This window comes from Canis lupus, chromosome 3 (assembly GCF_048164855.1).
Source record: "Canis lupus baileyi chromosome 3, mCanLup2.hap1, whole genome shotgun sequence".
In the NCBI taxonomy this organism is placed as follows: Eukaryota; Metazoa; Chordata; class Mammalia; order Carnivora; family Canidae; genus Canis; species Canis lupus.
In genome coordinates, this window is record NC_132840.1 from 38,794,208 (window position 1) to 38,817,647 (window position 23,440).

The 23,440-nt window shown below is 44.6% G+C and overlaps 1 protein-coding gene across 28 annotated transcripts in view; it reads left to right on the forward strand.

Moving 5' to 3' along the window:
• Positions 1-23,440, forward strand: part of FGGY (FGGY carbohydrate kinase domain containing) — a 413,650-nt gene that overhangs the window by 328,138 nt on the left and 62,072 nt on the right. For 26 of the 28 annotated variants that reach the window (XM_072820441.1, XM_072820456.1, XM_072820442.1 and 23 more), the window contains 2 exons: positions 224-344; positions 6,409-6,503. In XM_072820441.1, the coding sequence (XP_072676542.1) occupies positions 224-344; positions 6,409-6,503 (216 nt within the window). The remainder of the gene's footprint in view (positions 1-223; positions 345-6,408; positions 6,504-23,440) is intronic. The other 2 variants (XM_072820455.1, XM_072820454.1) reach the window with 1 other exon arrangement.

Below are 23,440 nucleotides of genomic sequence, written 5' to 3' on the forward strand. Positions count from 1 at the left end.
GATGGAAACCAATGGGATAGTAATTAAGAGAGGTTTGGAGTCAGACAGACCCAGGTTGGAATTAACTGTGATCAGAGGCAACCTCATCTCTCCAAGCCTCAGCTCTCTGAGCCTGTGTGCGTAAAGCTCTCGGTGTGGTGGCTGGTGCTGGGGAAACAGTAAACATCCCATAGCGTTTCCTTGTGCTCCTATACTGATGTTCTCTTCTGCTTTTCCCTTCAAGTTTGGGACCCGCCTCATTATAGAGGCCATGGAGGCAGCAGGGCACTCGATCAGTACTCTCTTCCTATGCGGAGGCCTGAGCAAGAACCCACTTTTTGTGCAGATGCATGCGGACATTACAGGTGAGTGTGGGGAGGAAGAGAGGAGGCTGTCGTGGGCGTGGCAGCCAATGTCCCTGGCTAACAGCTGGGCAGGGTTGGAAATAGGGTATACAGGTGATGTGCCAAGTTATTATGAATATTTAGGTTAAAAGGTTTTGTTTTTTTTTTCTTAAGATGACTGTGAAGTGTCTGTAGTCGTGATGGAGAAGGCGACTTCTCTGTGAATCCAACTATTGAGTGATCCTGGGAAATAAGATGAGAGAGACCAGCAAGGCTAGGTTGTAATTTAACCATTTATGAAACAGTCCAACTACCTCTTCTGATGCCCGCCTGTGGGGAATATTGAAGAAAGAGGATTCCTGCCTCCAAAGATCTCTAAGTCTATTGAAAAGGACAAACAGATGTACAAATGTAGTGTGCCAAGAGCTTAGAGTAAGAAACGCACAGAATTTTAGGGAAACGTAATGGGGTAACTCATCCTGGCTGGGACCTGGGACAGGGCAGGGCAAGTGGTCTGGAGGAAGTGACAGGGAAGCGGTCTTTGAAGAAAGAATTCAGAGCCCAGCTACTGTGGGAACAGGGGTCTGGCTGCAGATAGGAATGTGAGCCCTAAGATCCCAGGGTCCTGTGATTCTTTCAGAGCTCATGACACAGATAGAGAAAATCCAGCATCATGGGCTACTCCCTTTGTGATATGAGCACAGCAGAGCAGGATCCCTGGTGCAGATCCCTGGGCTTTAGGAAAGGGATCCCATTGGTAGGAGGCTTGCTGATACTACAGAGCTTAGCCTGGACTTCCATTCCCCTGGAACTAGTGGCCTCATACGTCTCACTCCATTCTCCTCTGGTGTCTCCTGACACCCTGGGACCCACCCTGGCATGGCCAGGCACCACAGCAGGAAGAGGGAAAGGAAACAGAAGGGGATTGGGCCCTGCCCACAGCGCCAGCTCAAACGTGACATGAGTTGACCCTTCAGTGGTGTCTCTTCATCATGATCTCTTGCTGTCTCCCATCCCCTGGATTCCTCCTCTGATGGCTGCGTGAGTCGAGGGCCTTGCCCTTGACGTTGCCTCATCATATTACCTGTGCTGCCTCCAGATGATGCAGATCCCTGAAGACAAGAGTTTTACCAAATGTTGGGGCATAGTTAACCCCTGCACTTTGTGAGATCCAACTAAATAAATTACTCATCCCCATCTTAGAGATAAGTCAACTGAGGCACAAGCCAGAGGACAATATGGAAAAGGCACATAGTCTATGGGTAAATATATCGGGATGTTAAGTATAGAAATTACCATCATTAACCAAGATCCCACTGTGGGTTGCTGGAATCCCTCTGTGTACATTTAACCTTATAAACTGCTGAGAGTAGAAATTGGCACCTCATCTTACAGACAAAGAAACCAAGGCTCGGGGAGGTCAGTTCAATTGCCTGACCAAAGTCAAAGGAGGAGGGGAGGGGCAGCACCTGGACTGGGACCCAGGAATATCAAGGCCCAGCGCCCCCTGCACTGTGTTGCCCGCCCTGGTCTCTTAGCTTTTCTGAGTAATTTGTAATCATGTAATGATTATTCTTCCTTTCCCAAAAGACCATTCTGAGGCAGAGAGAAGACAGACCTAAAAAAAGGAACCCAAATTACCTTGTAATTTCCCCCAAGAGAAAACCGATAACCACGTTTCATCTAGAAGTCCACCGGTCAGATAAGATTCAGGTGTAAAATGTGATCTATGAGCCACTTCCCAATTTCAGCCTTCTGATAGCCAGGAAGCCTTCCTACCGGGATGCAGGAGAGGGATAAGATCTGCCTTGGCTATCACATCCCGTTTGAGAATGGGAAATAGGCCCCCAGGAGCAGGGCGGTGTGGGTGACTCTGGGGCCTGACAGGCCACTGTGGCTCAAGCCTTGATGAGAGTGGGTCCTCTGCTGGGCCTCATGTCCCTGAGCTGACTCAGAAGCAGGGGTACAGCACTTCACAGAAAGTTCTGCTTTGGAAACCAGGGCTGCTGAATGAAAAGGCTGTTCATCGTTATTTGGATTCCGATTGAAACTGGACCCTTTGTCTCTGGCTGCAGACCAGTTACAGTTCCAGACAAAGGGACCTTTTCTTTGGCTGGAATTCCTCTGCTTTAGGAAGCTGTGACTGACAAGTGATGGCAAAGTGCATCTGCCTTTAAATGCTTTGGGTTCTGCTAAACTCATTAATGCATCAGATAAAATAGTTCGCATTCCAGACAGAGCTGCCTTCTTCCTCTCCTTCACCCAGCTCAGAGAAAAGAACACATTTGCATTTGTTCCTGTAAAAGGCACGTACACAGCAGTGGGTGTATAGGTAGAGTCTTTGATGCCTTTAAACATTGTAGTTGCTCTAGTTTTCCCACAGAGAAAGGATTAGAGAGGACCCTAGACCTGCAGGACTCTTAGGAATACTGTCAAAAACACAACGGGATTTAGAAGATTCTTTGGAGACAGTGCGGAGTCCTGGAAAGAACAGGGGATCACCTCTGTGACTTTGGGCAAGTTGCTTTACCTCTCTGAGCCTCGCTTTCCTCGTCTGAAAGAAAGAATACAACCTCCCTGTTAGATCATGCCGAGGAGTACCTGCTTGTGAGTTTGTGAGCACCAAGCTCCAAGCCTGGCTCAGAGTCGGTGATCAATAAGTGTCAGTTCACTTCTTCCCTTAAAACAGCCCCACACCAAAAAAAAGAGGTGTTTGAGGGGGGAAAAAGCAGTTTAATATTTTGTAAGCAAATCGTTGCCATTTGGGGAGCAGGCGTCTCCGTGCAAGCAGAGAAAATGGGGCTTTGCCAACTTGGGAAAGTAGCTTCTACGTGAGGACGAAGAATCTCCCAGTACCCCTGGCAGTTAGTTTAACTGTGGTTTCAAGAAATACTTGGTGTGTACTAAGTAATTGTAGGTTTCCCCCATTGACTTGGGACTAAATGTTCCTCCATCTGAATTTTGTTTTTTTAGCTCTGGCAGTTGCAGCAAGGGTTTCCCTCTTTCTGTGTTACTCGTTATTTTCATCCTTTGCCCCTCCATTGATTGATTCAGGAGCCGTCTTCAAGCACACCAGCGTACCAAGCTCAGAGCTTGGCGGGGGATGCGAGAAGGAACCATGATGTCCTGCCAAAAGGGTCGTTATGAAGAGAACGAGTGCTCTCGGGTCTCTAACCAGTGTCTGGAGAGTGCAGTGGGGACCCAGAGGGTGCTGGTGTCAGTATGAGTCAGGTCCAGGCAGCAGACAGGGAACAGATGACACACTCAGAGTTTGGAGAGAAGTCAAACAGAGGGTCTGTTTGCTGGGGTGTGGGCAGAGTGTAGGGTAACCCTGATGACCAGGCAGTCCCCTGGGTCTACCCACAGTCTTACCCGCCCTGGGCTTGCAGGGGCCCAGCAGGGACATAACCCACCTGAGACTGGGCAGCTACATGAAAAGGCTGCCAGACTGGAGGTGGGTCAGGTACGTGACCGTGAAGATATGAGGCCTACCCCCGCCAGTGTCCCAGGACCCTCGGTGAATGGGGAAGAGGTGGGAGTGACCCAAAGGAGAAGCAGAAGCAGTGAGTCGATCCCTCCCTCCTCCCCACTGGGGTGACGGGGTGAAGAGAGGCTTGAGAGAGAAGAAGGTAAATGTTAAGAATCCTGACCGCTAATGCGAATTTAGTGCTTCCTCTAAGCCAAGCACTGTTTGTAGTGCCTTCCTTACAGTAGCACTTTTAATCCTCGGAGCAGCCCCAGAGGGAGGTGGAATTTCAGCCTCCCATTTTGCAGATGGGGAAACTGAGACACAGAGAGGTCCAGTAACTTGCCTAGGGTCCCACAGCTAAATCGGCAGGGAAGCCAGAACTCCTACTCTCTCAGTCTGGCTCCAGGGTGCTTAGGGTGTAACTGGAGAGCTAGTGGGGGATAATTCACTGGACTCATGCTGGTTTCTGGCTCCCAAGGACAGGGGACTGCAGGTAGCTCCTCCCTGCTCAGAACTAGTTATACTTTTGACAGCCTAAGGAGGGGCAGGGAGAGGAATGGCATTTGGAGGCGCTTGCTATCTTCTAACAAGTGCCAGGTCCCCCGGGGTGGTCACAGTACCACTCACAAGCACTTAGGCACACATAATCCCGGGACTCTGCAGAGGCATGCCGTGCTCTGCGGATTTGGGCAGCACAGGCCTTCTGTGTGGCCCGTTGCCTACCCTTCCCCTCTAGAAGGTTGACGGGCACCTGCTCTGTCCCTCCCCCACTGCTCCAGTCTCAGTCTGGGCAAAGCACATGTAGAGGGTCTTCAACAATCAGTGGTCATTCTGACAGCGGCAGCCACTGCCCTCAAGGGCTAAACAGAGGCTGGAAGTGTGCTGAGCCCCATGTGTGCCTTCTTTCAGGAATCCTCACTGCAAACCGGTGCAGCAAGTCTCACTATCCACCCCATTGTGTACACTAGGAAACCGAGGCTGAATGATTAAGTAACTTGCTAAAGGACCCAGGGCTAGTGGCACTGGCTCTGAGCTCTTCCCAGAGACCCGATCCCACCCCAGATGCTTGCCGCCAGTGGCTCAAGTGCTGGCCCTGAGGTCGGGGGGCTGGCATGCCTGAGCCCCCTGGCTGTGTGTGGGAGTTCTGTTCCCCGACACTCTGCTGGGGCGGCCGAGCAGTTAACCCAGCCTGGGAGTAGGAGGATGAGTCAGGAGCTAATGGGACCCCAGGGGTGGATGTTCCAGGAAGGTCTTTGCAGAAAAGATAGGAAGACAAATCCAGTCTTTGGAAAAGTCAGTCTCCTGTCTTGAATAGAGGGAAATTTTCAGGTCTGGCTACAGAGCTTACCTCTGTGGAGTCTGCTGCCATCTCCTGATTAGCAAATGCATTTATACTTATATTTCATGTATATTTTATTTATACCACACACACACATATGTACATATATAAATATACAATCCTGAGGATCTGAAATTACTTTTACTCCTCTTAAACCCACTGTGAGCCTCAACTTCCAGGAGCTGCATCCAGAACACATCCTTGCTGCCTGGTGGACCACTATTTGTCCTTCACATACCTCCAGAATATTCCTCTCCATTCTGATGAGCCTCCATCCCCTGTCTGGGAAACTCATTCTTTTGCCACTGAAGCCCTTATTACCATGTGCTAGATACTAGGTAACTAGTGTCAATTCCAGGGATTCAGCAGTAGCTGAGACCAAGAGCTTGCCCTCATGGAGCTTCTGTTCTAGCAGGGGAGACAGGTGGTAAACAAGAGAAGTAATCGTGCATGGCTGGAAGGTGCTGAGGAAATAGAGGAGGGATGAGGAGTGTCGCGGGTAAGTTGTCACTTTAAACTGAATGGTCAGGAAAGCCGCAGTGGGAAGGGTATGTTTGTGCAAGTACACAGGGACGCAGAGGGAGCTGCCTTGTGGGCATCTGGGAGGAAGTGACCCAGACAGAAGGAATGGTATGGGCGAGGGCCCCGAAGCTGATTCAAGAAAACAAGGAGTTCAGGCCAGGGTGGATACAGCCGGGGTGGGCACCGGCTCTGGAGGGTCTTGCCAGCCATTGTAAAGGCTTTGGCTTGTATGCAGAGAAATAGGAAGCCACCAGAAGGATTAATCACACCTGTTACTACCTCCCTTTCCTCAGTGCATCTCAGTTAGAGAACCAACCCCCTGCACCGTCTTCACCTCTTTCTCCTCCTCCTCTCCCTTGAGACCCGAGTAGCAGGACAGAGTCAGATTCATCTCCATGTTTGCTGGGCCCTGCAAAGAACTCCAGAAGTGTTTGTTGAAGGGAACTTGAACCCCTGGCAAGTAGCAGCTAGCAGAAGCCTGGAAAACTGGGCAAAAAGGTCTCAAGAGTTGATGTCTGTGGTGCCGGGTCCCTTGGGGCTCTTGGCTACCTCACCAGCACGCACAGACTGTGAAATCCTTCAGAATCAAGTCATCCCAAAGAACTGAGAACTGTGGGGAACGGGGAGAGGGTACCTGCCGCCCCCTTCACGCCACATCATATCAGGTGTTTCTGTTGCTGGAGCTGCTTGCTGGCTCCCCTCGCCGCCACCCCCTGTCCTGCTCCCTAACCAAGGTGTGGCCTTGTCCTGTGCAGGCATGCCTGTGGTCCTGTCGCAAGAGGTGGAGTCTGTTCTTGTGGGCGCTGCTATTCTGGGTGCCTGTGCCTCGGGGGATTTCACTTCTGTACAGGTATGTGAGGACCAAGGGGTGGGTCATGGCCCCTCCCCGTCTGAGGCTGTCCTTCCTCTTGACAGCAGCTCACATCTTGCAAAACACACATAGGATGTAATTAAGAAATGATAGGTTCCAGCCAGGGAAAGCACAAACACTTCTAGCCTCAGACATATTTATTGCAGTTTTCATTTGACTTGGCCTCTGTTAGTGTTGGTCACTCTGTTTTTCTGTTAGTTTTCTTTTCTCTCCTTTCAAATAGCTCTTAAATTGTTTCTTTTACTTTCCTGTTGACCTTTTTTTATTTTTGTAGCAAAGGAAATAGATAAGGTTCAAAACTTCTGTTTTTCGTATAAATTTCAGGTTACTATTTGCTTATTTCATCTCCACCCACCACTTTCCAGATAATTTTGAGGACTCTATCAATAAAGAACACAAATGAAACCATTAGAAATAAATAGATAGATAGATAGATAGATAGATAGATAGATAGATAGATAAATAGGAAAAAAGGAACAAAGATATAGGAAAAAGGAAATAATGTGGTGGCTGTGATGGAGCACACAACTTGACTCTGAGCTTCCTGGCAGCCAAGACAAAAACGAACACATGGTAAGTTGCATAATTCTTATTTTCAAAAAAGAGGAAACATTAGTTTCTTGTGGGAGACAAGGCTTTTCCTGCCTCCAAATTGCAAAAGACATCTCACGTAGGTTTTATGGAGAGACTATGAGTGATAAAATAATAAAATTAACAACAGGTTATGGAGAGGTAGAGAAGCAGCCCAGGAGGAGGCTGGGAGCACAGGCTTTGGACTCTGGCTGCCTGGGCTCAGATCCTACCTCGACTCCCTCCTAGCTCTGTGACCTGACCATTCTGCTCTTGACTCTGTTTCTTTATCTGTAGTAATCATCAGGCGCACAGAAGGGGTTCTTTCTCTAGATCAGGAATGCGTACTGAGTCCCAGTGTTCCCATCTTATAGTTGAAAAAGCTGAGGCGTAAAGAAATGAAGTACGTTAGTCTCAGAAAAGGTAGTAAATGCCAGAACCAAGGAGGCTGGCTCCCCAGCCTCAACTGAGAGCTCAAGAAATATTTGTCCAGAGAGCTTAACTGGCTGGCTCAAGGTCTCCAAGTCAGGATGAGAAGCAGCTTTTATACCAGTAGCCCAGTCACTAGAGTGCTATTTATCGTGACCCTCATATGTACCAAGAACTGTACTGGGTGCCCTTCTTGTGACCTTCCTGACACCTATAACCTACACGGGCAACAGAGGTTAGATGACAGGGTTACAAAAAGGTGACAGAAGCGAAGGGTACACTGTTGGAAACACAGATGCAAGAGTCTGATTCCACGGTCTGTCTGTATACCGCACACCGGCCACACTTCTGGAACTGAAATCTGGGAAATATCTCTCCCGGGGAATTGAATCCACTCGTGAATGCCAAGTGGCTTTCAACGACAATTTTTGATCAAAGATGGTACAGCTGAATTCTCAACGATTTCTGGATTGTCCAGTACTGTCTCAAAAACATCGTATGGGGTTCTTTATTGCTGAAATGTCAATGATTGGTCAATTATTATTTTAATGCATCTGTTTATGGGGACATTCTCACAGCTAGAATGCTCTTCCTAGGGCAAATAGTAGGTAAAGCAAAACAGGAGAGATGCTTTGAGAAGCATCTGCATAGGCTTACATCATATTGTAATCGGAACATGTCCGTTCATGTGTCATATTTTGAAGCCCTAGCTCCCAGTGTGGATGGTATTTGGCAACTGGGTCTTTCATGGGGAGACTGGGGTCAGGTGAAACCATGAGGGTGGGGTCCTCATGATGGACTTAGTGCCCTTCTAGGAAGGATGCCAGAGAGCTTGTGCTTTCTCTCTCTACTATGTGAGGACCCAGCATATCTGTGGCCCCCTGCAAGTGAGCGAGAGAGCCCGCACCAGAACCCGACCCTGTTGGCACCTTAATCGTGGATTCCTAGCCTTCAGAACTATGAGAAAACCAATTTCTATTGTTTAAATGCCCAATCTCTGGTGCTTTATCATGCCAGCACGAGCAAACTAAGACGCCTCACTTGATCTTGACAGCCTCCCTGCCTGAAGGCTAAATGTTTTCATCCTTGTGTTACATATGGAGGAAGCCAAAGCTCAGAGCAGTTTTCAATAATTTTCCCAAGACTACAGTTAATAAAGGGCAGAAGCAGAATTGAAACTAAGGCTCTCTGGATCTATATCCCATCCTGATTTTCATTTTTTTCCTACTTTGATTTTTTTTTTCTTTTTGTGTTAAAAATAGGTTTTGGCTTCATAAATGTTTAAAGCTGTATTTTCTGAAAAGAAATACCTGCTGTTGGTCACAAATCAGGGGATAGTCTATAGCTTGAACAAAGAGTAGTGTGGGGGGCAGCCCCGGTGGCTCGGGGGTTTAGCGCCGCCTTCAACCCAGGGCCCGATCCTGGAGACCCAGGATCAAGTCCCACGTCAGGCTCCCTGCATGGAGCCTGCTTCTCCCTCTGCCTGTGTCTCTGCCTCTCTCTCTCTCTCTCTCTCTGTGTCTGTCATGAATAAATAAATAAAATCTTAAAAAAAAAAAAAAGAAAAGAGTAGTGTGGGATAGGGCTGCTTCATCAGATAGATACTTCCTACTGTGACTTTATGTACCTCAGTGGTATCTTGGTCAAATCTGGAGTTTCTAGCTCCAAGACGATTCCACACACATCTTTGCCTACGTGGAAACCGAACTTAATTCCTCACTGACATCATCGTCACTACATCAGATTTTTCCGTTAATCTTCTGGAACAGAATCTCAGATAGGGTGCATTGAATATTGGGATTGGTGACAGGAGTAGCAGCTGCAAATCTCACAACATTTTAAAGACAAGCTCGTCTCTCCTATTAAACCCAAGGAAGGATGAGCCCCTCGTGACTGTAATTTCTAGGAGACACTATAATCTAGTAAAGAGAGCCCCCAGCTGAGAGAGCTCTGAAAGCTCATCTGGCATTGCATGCCCGAGAGAATCCTATAGTCTCCACCCCTGTGCTTGCTCGTTGGGTATCTTCAGGCAATGTCACCTGGCCTCTCCACGTACTTGCTTTATTATTTCCTTTTTTAAAAAATGCCTAAAAAGGAAGAATTGCCACTCATATGGGACTGTTGAGATAAAGAGCCCTTGAAAAATCTAAAGACCTCCATGAACCCCAGGTATAAACATCAACATTGTTATAATGATTATGTTCACAACTGCTTTGGAAATGTAAATGCACATAGGCACAGCTTCCTTCACCCCTCTCCAAAGAAGAGGCACCGACCCATGTGCCCCAGGCCTGGGGACAAGCTCAGGATTCTCACAAGCTGATGTGGAATAGAATTGCTTTTTCCTTATGATTCATATTTTTAACCTGAACTTCAGTACAGGTTTTTCTTTGAACTTCAGAGATCCTACCTGGTCTTCAGCGTGCCTGCTTCTCCTTCCTTATAAGAAAGTTGAGCGATTTCTGCCAGGAGCTCATTGTTTTCTCTTCTCGTAGACCACACATTCGGTGGTTGGAGGGAGGATTTCATTTTATACTCCCATAGTGTGCAGACTTTGGTAGACATAGCCAGAGTCATCTCCTCCAGATGAACGAAAGACTAGGAAAAGTCTAGAGGACCCAGGCTACAGACCTAGGAAAGAAACCTACATGCCTGGGGAGACAGGGGTTCCCGACTTCCTGGGCCCATGAGTGGGGCTATCCAGCCAGGGAGAGAGCCCTGTGCCTTCCGATGGTGATAGCAATAGGTCAGAAGGATTTAGTGTTGCAAGTTTTACCTATAATAATTGCAAATCTGTCTATATATTGCAATTCTGGGCCAATTTATCAGATGGAGAGGGATAGTGGATAGCATGTTCAGGTAAGATATTAAGGGGAGAGATTAGTCAAGTACAAGGTCCATTACTATTTCAAATTTTGAAGCCAGTGCCTGGCCTCCACTGCTTGCTCTTTTATTCATTCATGTGGCCATCCTCATAGCCTCTCTCTCCCTTTCTTCCCTGCTTCCTTCCTGCCCTCCCTTCCCTTAGACTTCGAAAGCTTCCTGCTGATCCCCTTTCAAATGAGGATCTCACAGAGGGTAGTGATAAAACCATCCATCCATATTAAAGAATAGAATGACTAATAATATCTTCAAGAGTTGTCTCTGTCTAGAAATGGTGTTCTCCATTTAGTAGTTTTCAAAACTCTACCTCCAGTAGATAGTATGACAAATATCATGGCACGGTTATCTTCACAAAGACCTCAGATCTGTAGCTGAATCAGTAAAATAGAATCAAACCACAGAGATGCCACTTCATGGTAAAAGTTCAATCATTGAGCAAGTGACAGCGGATGCAAGGAGGCGTCTTCCTTCCTCCTTTTATGCACTGGAATATGGAATCTATGCAGTCTTGACCTCTGTCACCTTTCCATCTGACCACTCCTGATCTCCCAAGTCACCCCATCAACACTCCCTTGGCTGGCTGTGCACTATGAAGTGATTCTCTAGTTCTGAATGCCCTAGAAAGCAAATAATTATGAGTAGAAAGTTGGGGGCATCCCATAACACTTCTTTAGGCTCCCAAGGCCTTGGAAAAGGAACAAGCTGGAAAAAAAATACATTCATGAAATAGCAACGTGCTCACATTATCTAAGCATAGACAGTAGAGAAGTTCTAAGAACTGCAAAGGATACATGCAACAAGAAACCGGTTTCAAGACACCATGAAAGAAAACTCAGTCAAATGGCAACAGAGGCAAAAATACAAAACAGCTTTCCACTTTCTGCTTCCTTCAGGCTCCTGCAGATGTCATGTGCTTTCTGTAATTTCTTATCATAAAAGACAGGGGTTTTGTTGGTGTCGTTGTTCCCAATCTATTTATCTGAAACAAGCTCTAACAGTGCTATTTATGTTGACACCTGCCCCCCCACCCCCCAAAACAGCAGTGAAGGAAGTCTCTGAAGCAGCAGTCAGCAAAAAGGGGGCGGTGACAAGAAATGAAGAATTCCCCAATCAATGTCAGGCACCTACCAGTATAAAGAAAATAAGCCCTTGGAATCAACCAATTAATCCAAACCTCTCTTCCCCCACAATGTGAACATTGCCACTCCTGTAAACCCTTGACTCCTTAGGTTCCCACTATCAGCTTTCCTTGTCACGTTCCAGACAGACTCTTGGGTCTTGCAGACCAACACATGGAAGTGGCTTGTTGAGGGCCATTGATTACTCGTCCTTATGCAATGGGCACCCATAAGAGAGGTGGTCTTCACTGACCACGGTGGTCTGCCCTCGAGGTTAGTGCTTGCAGACACCCTCATTGCTTCGCTGAAGCCTGCAAGGCCGTTCTTTGTCCCAAAGTTTGCTTCCATTTGAGCCAGTTACATTCAGACCTATTATGCGCTTCAAAGTCTGGGATTTCCTAGATGACCCAAGACGTCTCCGTTCTGTTTCCTTACGTGGGAGTCAGCTTTTGTGAGTTTGAGAGCTGTTTGGCAGTCTGTCACCATCCACATACCAGTTTCACACTATGCAGAGTAAAGCTGATGATCGTGATCTTAGTTGCCAGAGGCTTGGAGACACTCTCAGGTCGCAGACGTTCAGAAATTTGAAACCGTCCCATTTCTTGGTACATTCAGCCTTGCTTAATTTGCCTTTCCCCCCCCCCCTTTTCCTGGACTACAAGTAATCAGTCATATTCATTGAGAAAAAGTAAGAAAATTCAGGGAAGCTGAAAGAAAAAATATGAAAACAGTGACCTTACTACCCTAAAAATTTCCCAGTAGTGAAGATTCTGGTTTCTATACTTCTAGCGCTTTTATATATACTTTTAAACCACTTTACACTTCTTTAAATTACAAAAATGTGTTCATACCATGCCTAATGTTCTATAGCTTTCTCCCCCACCCAAAAACATGTAGTAAACATTTTTATTTGTCATTTTTATGGGCCACATAATTTTATATCCCATAGAATATGCCAAGGCTTCTGTCACCAATCCCCTCATTTTGAGTATTTACGTTGCCTCTATTGTTTTAAAGAATGCTGCAGCTAATATCTCTATAGCTAAAGGTTTGCAGATAGCCTAAATTATTTCCATAAAATAAATTAGGGAGATATAATTGTTTAGCCAAAAAGTTTCCCAAATTTTAGAATTTGGATACATATTAACGCCGTACACTCCCACCAACGGTGGATGAAAATTCAGGGCTCCCATTTCTCGTGTATGAGGAGTCCATTGCTCTGAATTTTAGTTCCATCTAGCATTCATCCCCGGGCCCTTTATAATCCTATTCATTTCACATATGGTCCTGATATTATCAACTTTCTTTAGTCGCCTTTTGCCCTTTGCTGCTTAAGCATGTGTTTCTGGAGATACGAGATTCTGGTTTCTAATTAAATAGATTCAGATTTCTGATTGAATTTTCTGAGTGTCCTGTCCCATATGTCAATGCCTCATAGAAAGTCAACAGAAAATCCTGGACTGAGAATTAGTAGTTTAAAGAAGAATTAAATTAAGAATGCACTGCTGGCCCTAACATTCATTATACTTATTGCCACACCTGGTTAACAGTACACTCTTATCTTTTCAAGAATCGTTCCTTATAAAAAAAAAAAAAAAAAAAAAAAAAGGCAACAGATTCAGGTTCTGATTAATTGTAAATCTCCTGTTCCAATGTACTTTGCAGAATGGAATCACGGGTATAAAAGTCAAAACATCAGCTGAAAATTAGAATTCTCTTTTTAGGTAATTATTTCAGAATATGATATATAGCATTTGACTCTCCTGCTCCTTATAGGGTGATCTAGGAACAGGGCCTGTCACTCTCCATCCCTCATCATTCATAAAATCTTTGTGGCAACCAGTGAGTGTGTAACAGTCCTAGTGTGCAGATGAGAAACTCTGAAACATGGAGGATAATCAAGCCTTATTTGATACAAAGTCCATGCTCTTTTTATTCCAACAAACTGTATCCCCATGAATACATATACTTTGCCCAGGAAAGACATAGATCCCAACATGGTAGTGTAGCTGCCCTTCACAGGGTAATACGGTTTATAGAATTTATCAGCAGCATACATTTGTTATCAGTGTTTGGGTGAGCACCCAGTATAGAAATAAAAAAAAGTGTGCCCTCTTTGATTTAGAAATTTTCTAATTCCTTTTCCTGGAGAAGGCTTCATACCATGCCCACCAGTATTGTTTTGTTTTGTTTGTTTTATTTTATATCTTGCTTTTTAAATCATAATCCACTCATTTACTTTTTATAGAGGTAGATGCAGAAAAGCACTTTAACTAATTCAGAGCTTTAATTAAAAGACACTTTTTATACTCTCGTTATTAACAAAAGATTTAACCTAATGAACATTTTTTCCCCAAATATGTCCCTCCTCTTTTTTTTTTTTTTTAGAAACTTAAGAATTGGGCTTTTTATAAAAGCAAACAATGGTCAAACCTCTACTGAGCCCTTAAAAAACTTAGAAGGGTTACAGAACTATATTTCTAGAATAAAGTTTATCAAACTCTTTATTTTGTTCAAGACAACATTTCATACTGGTGCAAATCTGAAAAGATACATAACATCTTTCTGTGGAAACCAATGCTTGTGAGTAATTAACTTCCCATTGTAATGATCATTTATACCTTTACTTTTCATAATAAAATTCCCTTTTGAAATAAACGAAATGAGTAGGTTGGGTATAATTTCTTTTTTCCTTTACACTAAGATAATTCATGAAGAGCAGATCCATGTTGTATAAGCTTAATGTTCAAAACAATAAATTAGGCTATGGACCCAAATAAGAGACCAGGAAAGATACGACCTTTAGTTAAATCAGGAATTTTTTATAATTGAGAAAAAGGCCCTAACAAATGACTACACACAGATGTTCACGTACATATACATACATATACATATGTACATACCACATGCTATTGGACACAGTTTGATTCAGATTCATTCAATGTACAGAGGTCTTACTGAAGTCAATGAAAGAGTTTGGGTTGTAGCATTGAGGCAAGTGATCAAGAAGTATTTGGAAAGAAAAAAATTATCTTACAGTTGTTTACTGGAGGTATTGGGTACTCTGCAGTGAACCCTAAGAAAGTACCATGTATTCAGAAAGTTGAGTGGCAAGTCTTTAGTAATATGCATATCAAAGAAAATTGAACATTTAGAAATTTGATACCATGTTAAAAGTTGTACATAAGGACGTTTCCTATACTGTTATAATAATTTTACAAATGAGACCGCAGGTTAAAAGAGGTGAAATGACTTATCAAAAGCCAATGGCTAGATAGGGATAGAGCCAGAATCCAAGGCTTAGCCTAAGATTTCAAAGGTAAAGTTTCGGGATCCCTGGGTGGCGCAGCCGTTTGGCGCCTGCCTTTGGCCCAGGGCGCGATCCTGGAGACCCGGGATCGAATCCCACGTCGGGCTCCAGGTGCATGGAGCCTGCTTCTCCCTCTGCCTGTGTCTCTGCCTCTCTCTCTCTCACTGTGTGCCTATCATAAATAAATAAAAATTTAAAAAAAAAAAAGGTAAGGTTTCCCAGATAGAAATGTATTCTTCTGTGATTGAGTGTGATTGGTATTGTTTAAACAACTAGTACTGGAATAGAAGGGAAGGGAGAAGAAATAGGTAGGAAATATCAGAAAGGGAGACAGAACATAGAGACTCCTAACTCTGGGAAACGAACTAGGGGTGGTGGAAGGGGAGGAGGGCGGGGGGTGAGGGTGAATGGGTGACGGGCACTGAGGGGGGCACTTGACGGGATGAGCACTGGGTGTTATTCTGTATGTTGGCAAATTGAACACCAATAAAAAATAAATTTATTATTTAAAAAAAAAAAAAAACTAGTACTGGTAGTAGACAACTAGAATTTGAGTGTACTGGGCAGCCCAGGTGGCTCAGCAGTTTAGCGCCGCCTTCGGCCCAGGGTGTGATCCTGGAGACCCAGGATCGAGTCCCATGTCGGGCTCCCTGCATGGAGCCTGCTTCTCCCTCTGCCTGTGTCTCTGCCCCTCTGTCTCTCTGTATGTCTCTCATGAATAAATAAATAAAATCTTTAAAAAAAAAAAAGAATTTGAATGTACCTTAATATGCCACTGTTCTAGTCCACACCCCCATAGAGAGCATTCTTAAATTAAGATAATTTTATTTTTCTTCTTCTTCTTAAAAATTTATTCAAATTTCATTAGTTTCATTTTCACCACTGGTTTCAGAGATAGAGGTCAGTGATTTATCAATCTTATATAATACCCAGTGCTTGTCATATCATGTGCCCTCCTTAATGTCTATTCTTATCCCCTCCCCCACCCCTACTCCTCCAACAACCCTCAGTTTGTTTCCTATGATTAAGAGTCTATGATTTGTCTCTCTGATTTCGTCTTGTTTTATTTTTAAATTAGGATAATTTTAGAGAATTTAGTAGAGGCACTGTTTACAAGACTGTAGACCAGGGCGTGGAGAAGTCACGAGGGAGGATGTGGTACCCTGGGGTTTGTAACAGTTGGACCTTATGAGGTGAAGAGCACAGTTGCTAGAACCCCAGAACCCCACAAGAGACTACTGAGTCAGCCTGCTTGCCAGTAACTCTGGAAGGAAAGAGCTGAATTACTGACCTCATTTTCCTCCCACTTTCTGATTTACTGCTGGGTTCCCCATTGGCTGGACTGAGAGTCAGAGGGCAAAGGAACTCGTTGATACCATTGGTACAAGTGAGCTTCGCAAGGCCTGGAGAAGGGTGGAGAGGGGGTCTTCAGGAACACATGCAAATGTTCAACACAGTCATCCAGGCTGGGCTGTTAGGTTGGTCTGTAGACAAGAGACCAATCTGTGAATGGTTTGTTACTGATTTGTGGTGAGATAAGAGACTTGCATCAGAATGTAAATCAGTTACGACATTTTATTCATACTAAGATGTTCTCGATGAAAGAGTCAGTGTGCTTATTCACATTCTGGGCCAGGTCCTTATGGCATTATGGCCAGGCTGTTTGAGTCACTCTGATGGAGACTCCACAGCTCTGCAGACAAGGACCCGAGACATCCTGGGGTCTCAAAAGGTGCTCCTTTATACCTGCTCTCATTTCCCTGCCTTACCTCTGCTAAAAAACAACTAGTAATGTCCTATACACATCTTCTGAGCTGGGCACTATGCTAAGGTGCTTTAGATGATACTTAATTCTTGCCAGATAGGTTCTTCACCTCACCGTTACAGATAGAAAACTGAGTCTAAGGAGGTGTAAGTCATGTGCCCATGGTCTAACAGCTAGCAAGTGGCAGAGCTAGCAATCGAGTCCAGATCTGATGCCAATCTCTTTATTCTTCTTATGTCTAGACCTCCCCAGGGCTGTTCTTAAAATTACCTGACACTCACACCCACGAAATAATGCAGGATTATGGGAGGATTGCCTTGTTTGGACACCCACGACCATGTTCTCTGTTGTCACTAACAACCAATCATGGTTTCTGGGAATAGATCCACCCAGTGCCCAAAGAGTCAGCACCGTTTATAGGTTCCATGTTTCTACATTTTGCAAGGCCTTTCCCAACCCAGCCAACCAGATCAGAAGGTGAAGTCAGTCTGTTTCTAAGCAGCTGTTGTCTGTTTCCATCCCTTTTTAAACCTGGGAGGTTGAGAAGATGATGGGGAGGAAGAATTCATGAGAGGGATGCATTTCCTTAGATACGTTATTAACTGGCTGGGCCAAACAAGAGAAGGAAATAAAATAGCTCTCCTTACTAAGTAAAGGCATCTCCTTCCCTTATCTCATTAAAAATTAAAAGCAGTCTTGGTTTAAGTAGGGCAAATTAGTAATTAAGTGCTATATAATCAACTTGTGTAAACATAATATTGAAGGGGAGGCCAAATTAATCACTCCACTGGCTTGTTTTTTGCTCCCATTAATGTACCTTTTACTCCAGTCCTTCCTGTGATGTCAGGATGTGCATTTTTCTGCTCTCCTCTACTGCTGGAGTTCAGGTGGGATCTGTGAGCTCAGCCGACAGATGCCAGCAGACTAGATGGGGAAAAGGCATGCACGTGGGCCTCAATTCAAGTAGGTGATGAGGCTTCCTATTTAATTCATTGATAAACTCTTCAGCAGCAAGAGTTTATCATGCGACAGGGCCAGTCGTGGATGACCAGAGGACAAAGGAGAATGAAGGGCATCTCAGTGCCCACGTAGTTCCAGTCTAGTGGGGAAGATCTGGACACACGCAGGTACCTTTATGAGAAAGTCCAAGTAAACAGCAAAGATCTCAGGGCCTTGCTTGGGCTCAGATCACGGCTCTGCTACTTACCTTGGGTGAGTTACTTAATTTATCTGTGCCTCAGATCCCTCATCTGTAAAAGATAACCATAATACCTGCATCATAGATCTATCACCTCACAATTTATGTTGTAAACAGTGAACACGTTAGAACATGTAAGGTGAAATAGGGTTTAGTTGGCCATTATTTATTTAAACTACAGTTGTTGTATGATAGGATAATGGAGCACCAACGAAGGAGTGTCTTCCACTCTCTTGAGGGCTGGAAACTTGGAAAGTCCTTAGAAGGCAACGTTTGAACTGGGCCATGGAGGATTAGCTAGTGATGGAGCTAGAACTTAGGGGAGGGGCCATGTGACATGTACACGCCAGGGTATGGCCTGTTCTTGGCTGCTAGCTTTGTGAGCAAACCTGGCTGGGCAAGCTACTTAATCTCTCTGAGCATCAGTTTCATATTAACTGACCCACTGAGTTGTTACAAAGATTTTATGAACAATAGTACATATAACACAGTGCCTGGCATGCAGGACAACACTCATGTTATTTCCTGTATTGATTTAATTCTTGTCACAAACCTGTGAAGTAGGTGGTATCGTCCCACTTTATAAAGCAGAAAATTGAGGCATGAAGACATCAGTAATCTGGCTGAAGGTCACACAGATGGCTAGTGGTGGGATGAGGGTTTCAACTCAGGCAGTCCTGCTACAGATCCACCGTGCCAACGCCCTGCAGCCCGCTGCTTCAGGGGGAGCACCTACAGCTAGATTTACATAACATGCCATAGAGAGAACAGATAATGCCACGTGACTATGTGCCTGAGGCCCTCACTCACTAGTAAGGAAGAAATTCTTTCTCGCGCTTGAGGGAATAATATGACTGAACCCACCGCCATGGTGACCCTTTAGCAGGTGGGGCAAGCCAGAAGAATGACCCACACTTGGATGCAGAGAGAATGCAGCTGCTTTCACTGATCTTGGCAGTTTTGCTCAGGGAAGAAAACAGTTTGTTTATTTATCATTTGTACTCCACTTCTGCAAAGGACTTGAGGAAGCTTGTGATATATGAATAAGCAGAATAAAACTAAACAAAATAAAACTCACAAATCAGAAACTATGCAGAAAGAAGAGAATACACCAACCACTTAGACTAGGGGATCCTCAAATTCATGTGCCTTCAGGTGCCAGGCAATCCATACAAACAGGGGGAGATACCAGCAAAGGACAAAATGGTTTGATTCTTTGCCAAGTTGTAGAGTGTATACTCTGCCTGAGGACGTTGAAACTCAAATTATTTTAACCCTGGATTGGCGAGTGCCAAACCAAACAGATTTATGGGACAGATTGGCCTATAGGTCTCTGACTCATAAATAAGGGAATTACTCTGAGCTTCCAGACAACCAAGACAAAACTGGGAAATGTGTCAAATCATATGGTGTTCACAGACTCAAGGAAGTATACCCGTTCATCAAAAGAGACTACATTTTCCCTGGTACCAACTCCTAAAATTGCTATTCCTTTAAAAACCAACCTAACAATTCTTCCATGAACTTTCACAGTGGCAAAAGAATTCATCATATACTAGTTTGTTAAGAGCCCAGAGCATGATATTGAAACTTGACTTCAAGTAAAGGATCGCCGGGGTTTATAACTTTCTGAAGGTGTCACTTGACCCAGGCTTACAAATGAGAACATGCAGCGTGGTCAATGGATGGTGTGGCCCTCCCCTCCTCCTCCCTGAATATCCCTCCCTTCAGCCAGCTTTACAAACAAAGCTGCACCAGTGACCCAGCAGTGCTTAGGGGACCTCAGTACCAAAGCTTTTCACTAGCCTGGCATCAGGGAAGTGCTAAAATGAAGTACCCATCAATCGAGAAGGGCAACAGATGTTGAAGCATATCAAATATCAGTAAACAGCAAGCCTACAGAGGCCACTGAACTTGGCATCCTCTTAGCAAAAATACCCTGTTGCCTTCAAGAGGGAACACCATGGACTTTCATAAACTGCATTAAGGGATGCATTTTTTTAATCTCTATTTTTTTAAGGGTACATTTAATACCCACAGTGTTCTAGGCTTTTGGCCCTGGAAATGCAGGTCTTCAAAATACCCTTTCAGTAATTATGAGAAGTTTCCACTTATCCAGTACCCTCCCTTTTACTGTTTGCACTATGATTCATATTATAAGGAATAGCTAGAACCATAGTCAAGAGCACCGACTCTGGTATCACCTAAATCTGGTTCTAATCCTGTGTTCAAATGCCATAGCTGTGCCTTAGGTCAATCCCTTCTCCATGCCAAGCTGGTTTCCTCATTTGTGAAAATAAGACTGTTAATGGTGTATCCTTCATAAGTTTGTAGTGAAGAGTCAATGAGATGATATGTGTATTTAGCACAGTTAAGAGTAAACTTTCAGTGAGAGTTGGACAAAATTATGGTAATATCTATGCCAATACTATTATTAGCTGACTGTCTAAATCACACACTGTGCTGTGGCTTTGGATTTGTTACTCAAAGATGGCCGGGCTGGTCCTTTGCCTGTTTGCTCGCATTTAGCTTTTTCTCCCCTCCTCCCACGCTCTGGCCCCATTCCGCAATGTATTACATTTCCCAGGCTCCCTTGCAGCTGGCCTCTGGGTAGGTTTGGCTAGTGGGGGTTACTGGTGAAAGACTGACAGGCAGGAAGATGGGAGTCATTAGGTCCTCTCTCCCTTTACTAGAAAAGCACCTGCTGCAGCTCTAGTGTGATTCCCCAGCTCCACTTCTGGCCACTCAGCTCTTTCACTTCAACTCCAGCCTGGCATCCCCAGCTCCAGGCTCTAGTCATACCACAGCCTCCCATAATTCCCTTGATCCCCGAAAGGGGTTGAGCAGCTTTCTGCTGTTGCAGATCTCTTGAGTTGTGGCAACATCATCTGCCTGGCTTTTTGTGTCCCTTGGTCACCTATAAAACCAATTTCTTGTATTAAATTCTTTCTATTGAAAGACCTAGAGTAGTTTAGTTCTTCTGCCTGCACTCTGATTATGGTTGTTTTTTAATTATTAAAAGAGAAGTCAATCCTTACAGTAAATTTACTTCCTGTCCTCTCTCCCTATTAGAATGAGCTAGGCTCACTGGAGAAGGAGGGGCTGGTTATCATGGAGAGCAGTTCAATTTCACTAACTGATGCCCAAGACAGGGAACTGGCCTAAGCATCTTTACCGAATACCCAACTCTGAATAACTCAACTCTAAGTCCGGCTTTGAGGCCAACAGCCTCATGTAGCTTACTGCCTCTTCAAGGAGACCAGACTTGGTTACAAGTCAGAGCCAGGCACAGTTCAGGGTAGTGCCCAGTCTAAAGGAATAGAAATCCTCTTGCTTGAGCCAGAGCTCAGGACCATTCACTATTCTAAGTGAGTTGCTATGTTAGGTATGTGATTATTTACACTCCCCGAATAAGGAAATGGAAGCTCAGAGAGGGCAAGTGATTTGCCCTAAGTCCCACAGATATTAAGTAATGACGTTAAGAATTGAGCTTAAATTTGTGTGTCTTAGAGCCTGTGTTTCTTGGAGAATTGTATCTGTTCCTGAGAGTTTTCCAAGCTTTCTTCCTGGTTCAATGCAGACAGTAAGGAAGCCGCATGCATGACTCATATTGCTGTGGTCTCCGTGTAGAAATTTCCTTATGGGACAATACTTAACTGTTCTTACCTAATTCTCACAATAGATTTATTTGGAAAGTGTGTTGTTTCTGTTTTTACAAATGAGTAAACAGACTCACAAAATTAAAAGAACTTATCCAAGTCCTACTGGGTGTTAAGATTCAAGCTGGAAATTGAATGCAGGTTTTTCTGTCCCCAAGCACACATTCTTTCTACAAGTGACATCAAAGTGCTGTATTATGCAGTATAGGGCCAATCATTTTTTACAAATAAAAAATACATTAAAAATGGTTTTATTTTTTTTAAAGATTTTATTTATTTATTCATGAGACACACAGCGAGAGAGAGAGAGGCAGAGACATAGGCAGAGGGAGAAGCAGGCTCCATGAAGGGAGCCCGATGCAGGACTGGATCCCGGGACTCCAGGATCATGCCCTGAACCAAAGGCAGGCGCCAAACCACTGAGTCACCCAGGGATCCCCCTAAAAACTGTTTTAAAAAAGAAAAAGCCACCCATAAGTGGCTAGATAAATATGAATAGATAAAAATGAAGCAACCTAAAGCCAAAGCTTGTCATTATATTATCTACTGTCTGGTAACTAACAGCCAGAAGCAGGAAAGAGAAGTATGGTTGGGATAAGAAGTGAGGCTTGAAATAGAAATTTTAATCTATGATAAGCAGGGAAGCAGCAGAAGAGGACTTCTCTGGAGGTGCTGTTGAGAGCAAAGGAGTAAACATGGATGGAAGAAGATCAACTCAGTCCCTGGGAAGAGCCCAGGGTGAGAGTAGCAAGAGAGAAGGCTGGATATGTAATGACTCAGTTTGGAGGTGGGGGTTGTTTCCTATAAACAGATCAATTAGGAATTTGATCAGGAGTCTTGGGAGCACCCTTTACCCAACATCCCTTGACTCTCTTGTTAAAAACAACCCCCCCAAAAAAGTTGTAGACTAATGGTCTCATTTAAAAAAAAAAAAATCAACAACCTTAGTGCTTCCTAAATGATAACCCTGCTTCCTGCTTAAGAAAAAAAACCTGTAAATTAATTCAGCCTGGGAGTAATGACACAGGTTTATTACTTATCTCCAGGTCTGAAGAGTCCTTGGAATAGAAGAACACTCTTTAAATACCCCCTAGAATAAATAAATAAATAAATAAATACCCCCTAGAAACGGTCCCATCTCACTAGCGCACATCTGTCTGTGTATAAGGGGTTTGGAACATACCACGTTTGAGGATTTCAGGATGGAGAAGGCCGCCTTCTGAGACAATGCCTCTGGGTTGTGGGAAGCGAGCAACCCACCACACAGCAGCTCAGAATCTACCCCCTCTCCCCTCCCTACCCCCCTCCGTCAACTGCCACCTCTGCCGGGAGGAGCCTGTGTGTTGGATAGAGTCACTCAGAGTGAAATTCCTACCATGTTGGCCGTGTCGGTTTCACCTGTCAGCATCTCTGATGAGGAGGGATCCTGGCAGACCAGACTGGTTTGGATAATTGGATTATAGCGGTTGTCTTCATCTCAGTAAGCTGACTAACCACTACAGACGCCGGAGGAGAAATTCATAGACAACCCTGAAGTGGAGGTTCAAGCAAGTGCTTAGACTTACTAGGAAACAGCAGGCAGTCGTGGGTCCAGCGCCCTGTAGTGAGTGGGGAGCTGTGAACCCTATCTTCAGGGGGCTCCTGAAAATGATTCATGTAGTATGGATCGGCCCTGGTCTCTACACTTTTTGTGTACTAACTTCACATAATCCTCACTAGAGTCCCATAAAGTCCCGATATGAGTTAAGCTTTGCATTCTAGGAGGGCTGAATTACAAAGAGGCTAAATACTTCCCAAGGTCATATGGCTGGTGAGCTCTGAACCTGGATGTTCTGACCCCATAGTCTGCTCACTGGGATAATACTAAAACCCATCTCTGTAAAGCTGCTTTGGGAAACTCTTCTGGGTAAGGCTCACCTCTACCCTTCCCTACCCCCCTGTGCTTACCTCTGGTGCAGCCCTTAGATATTTCAGTGTCTGCTTA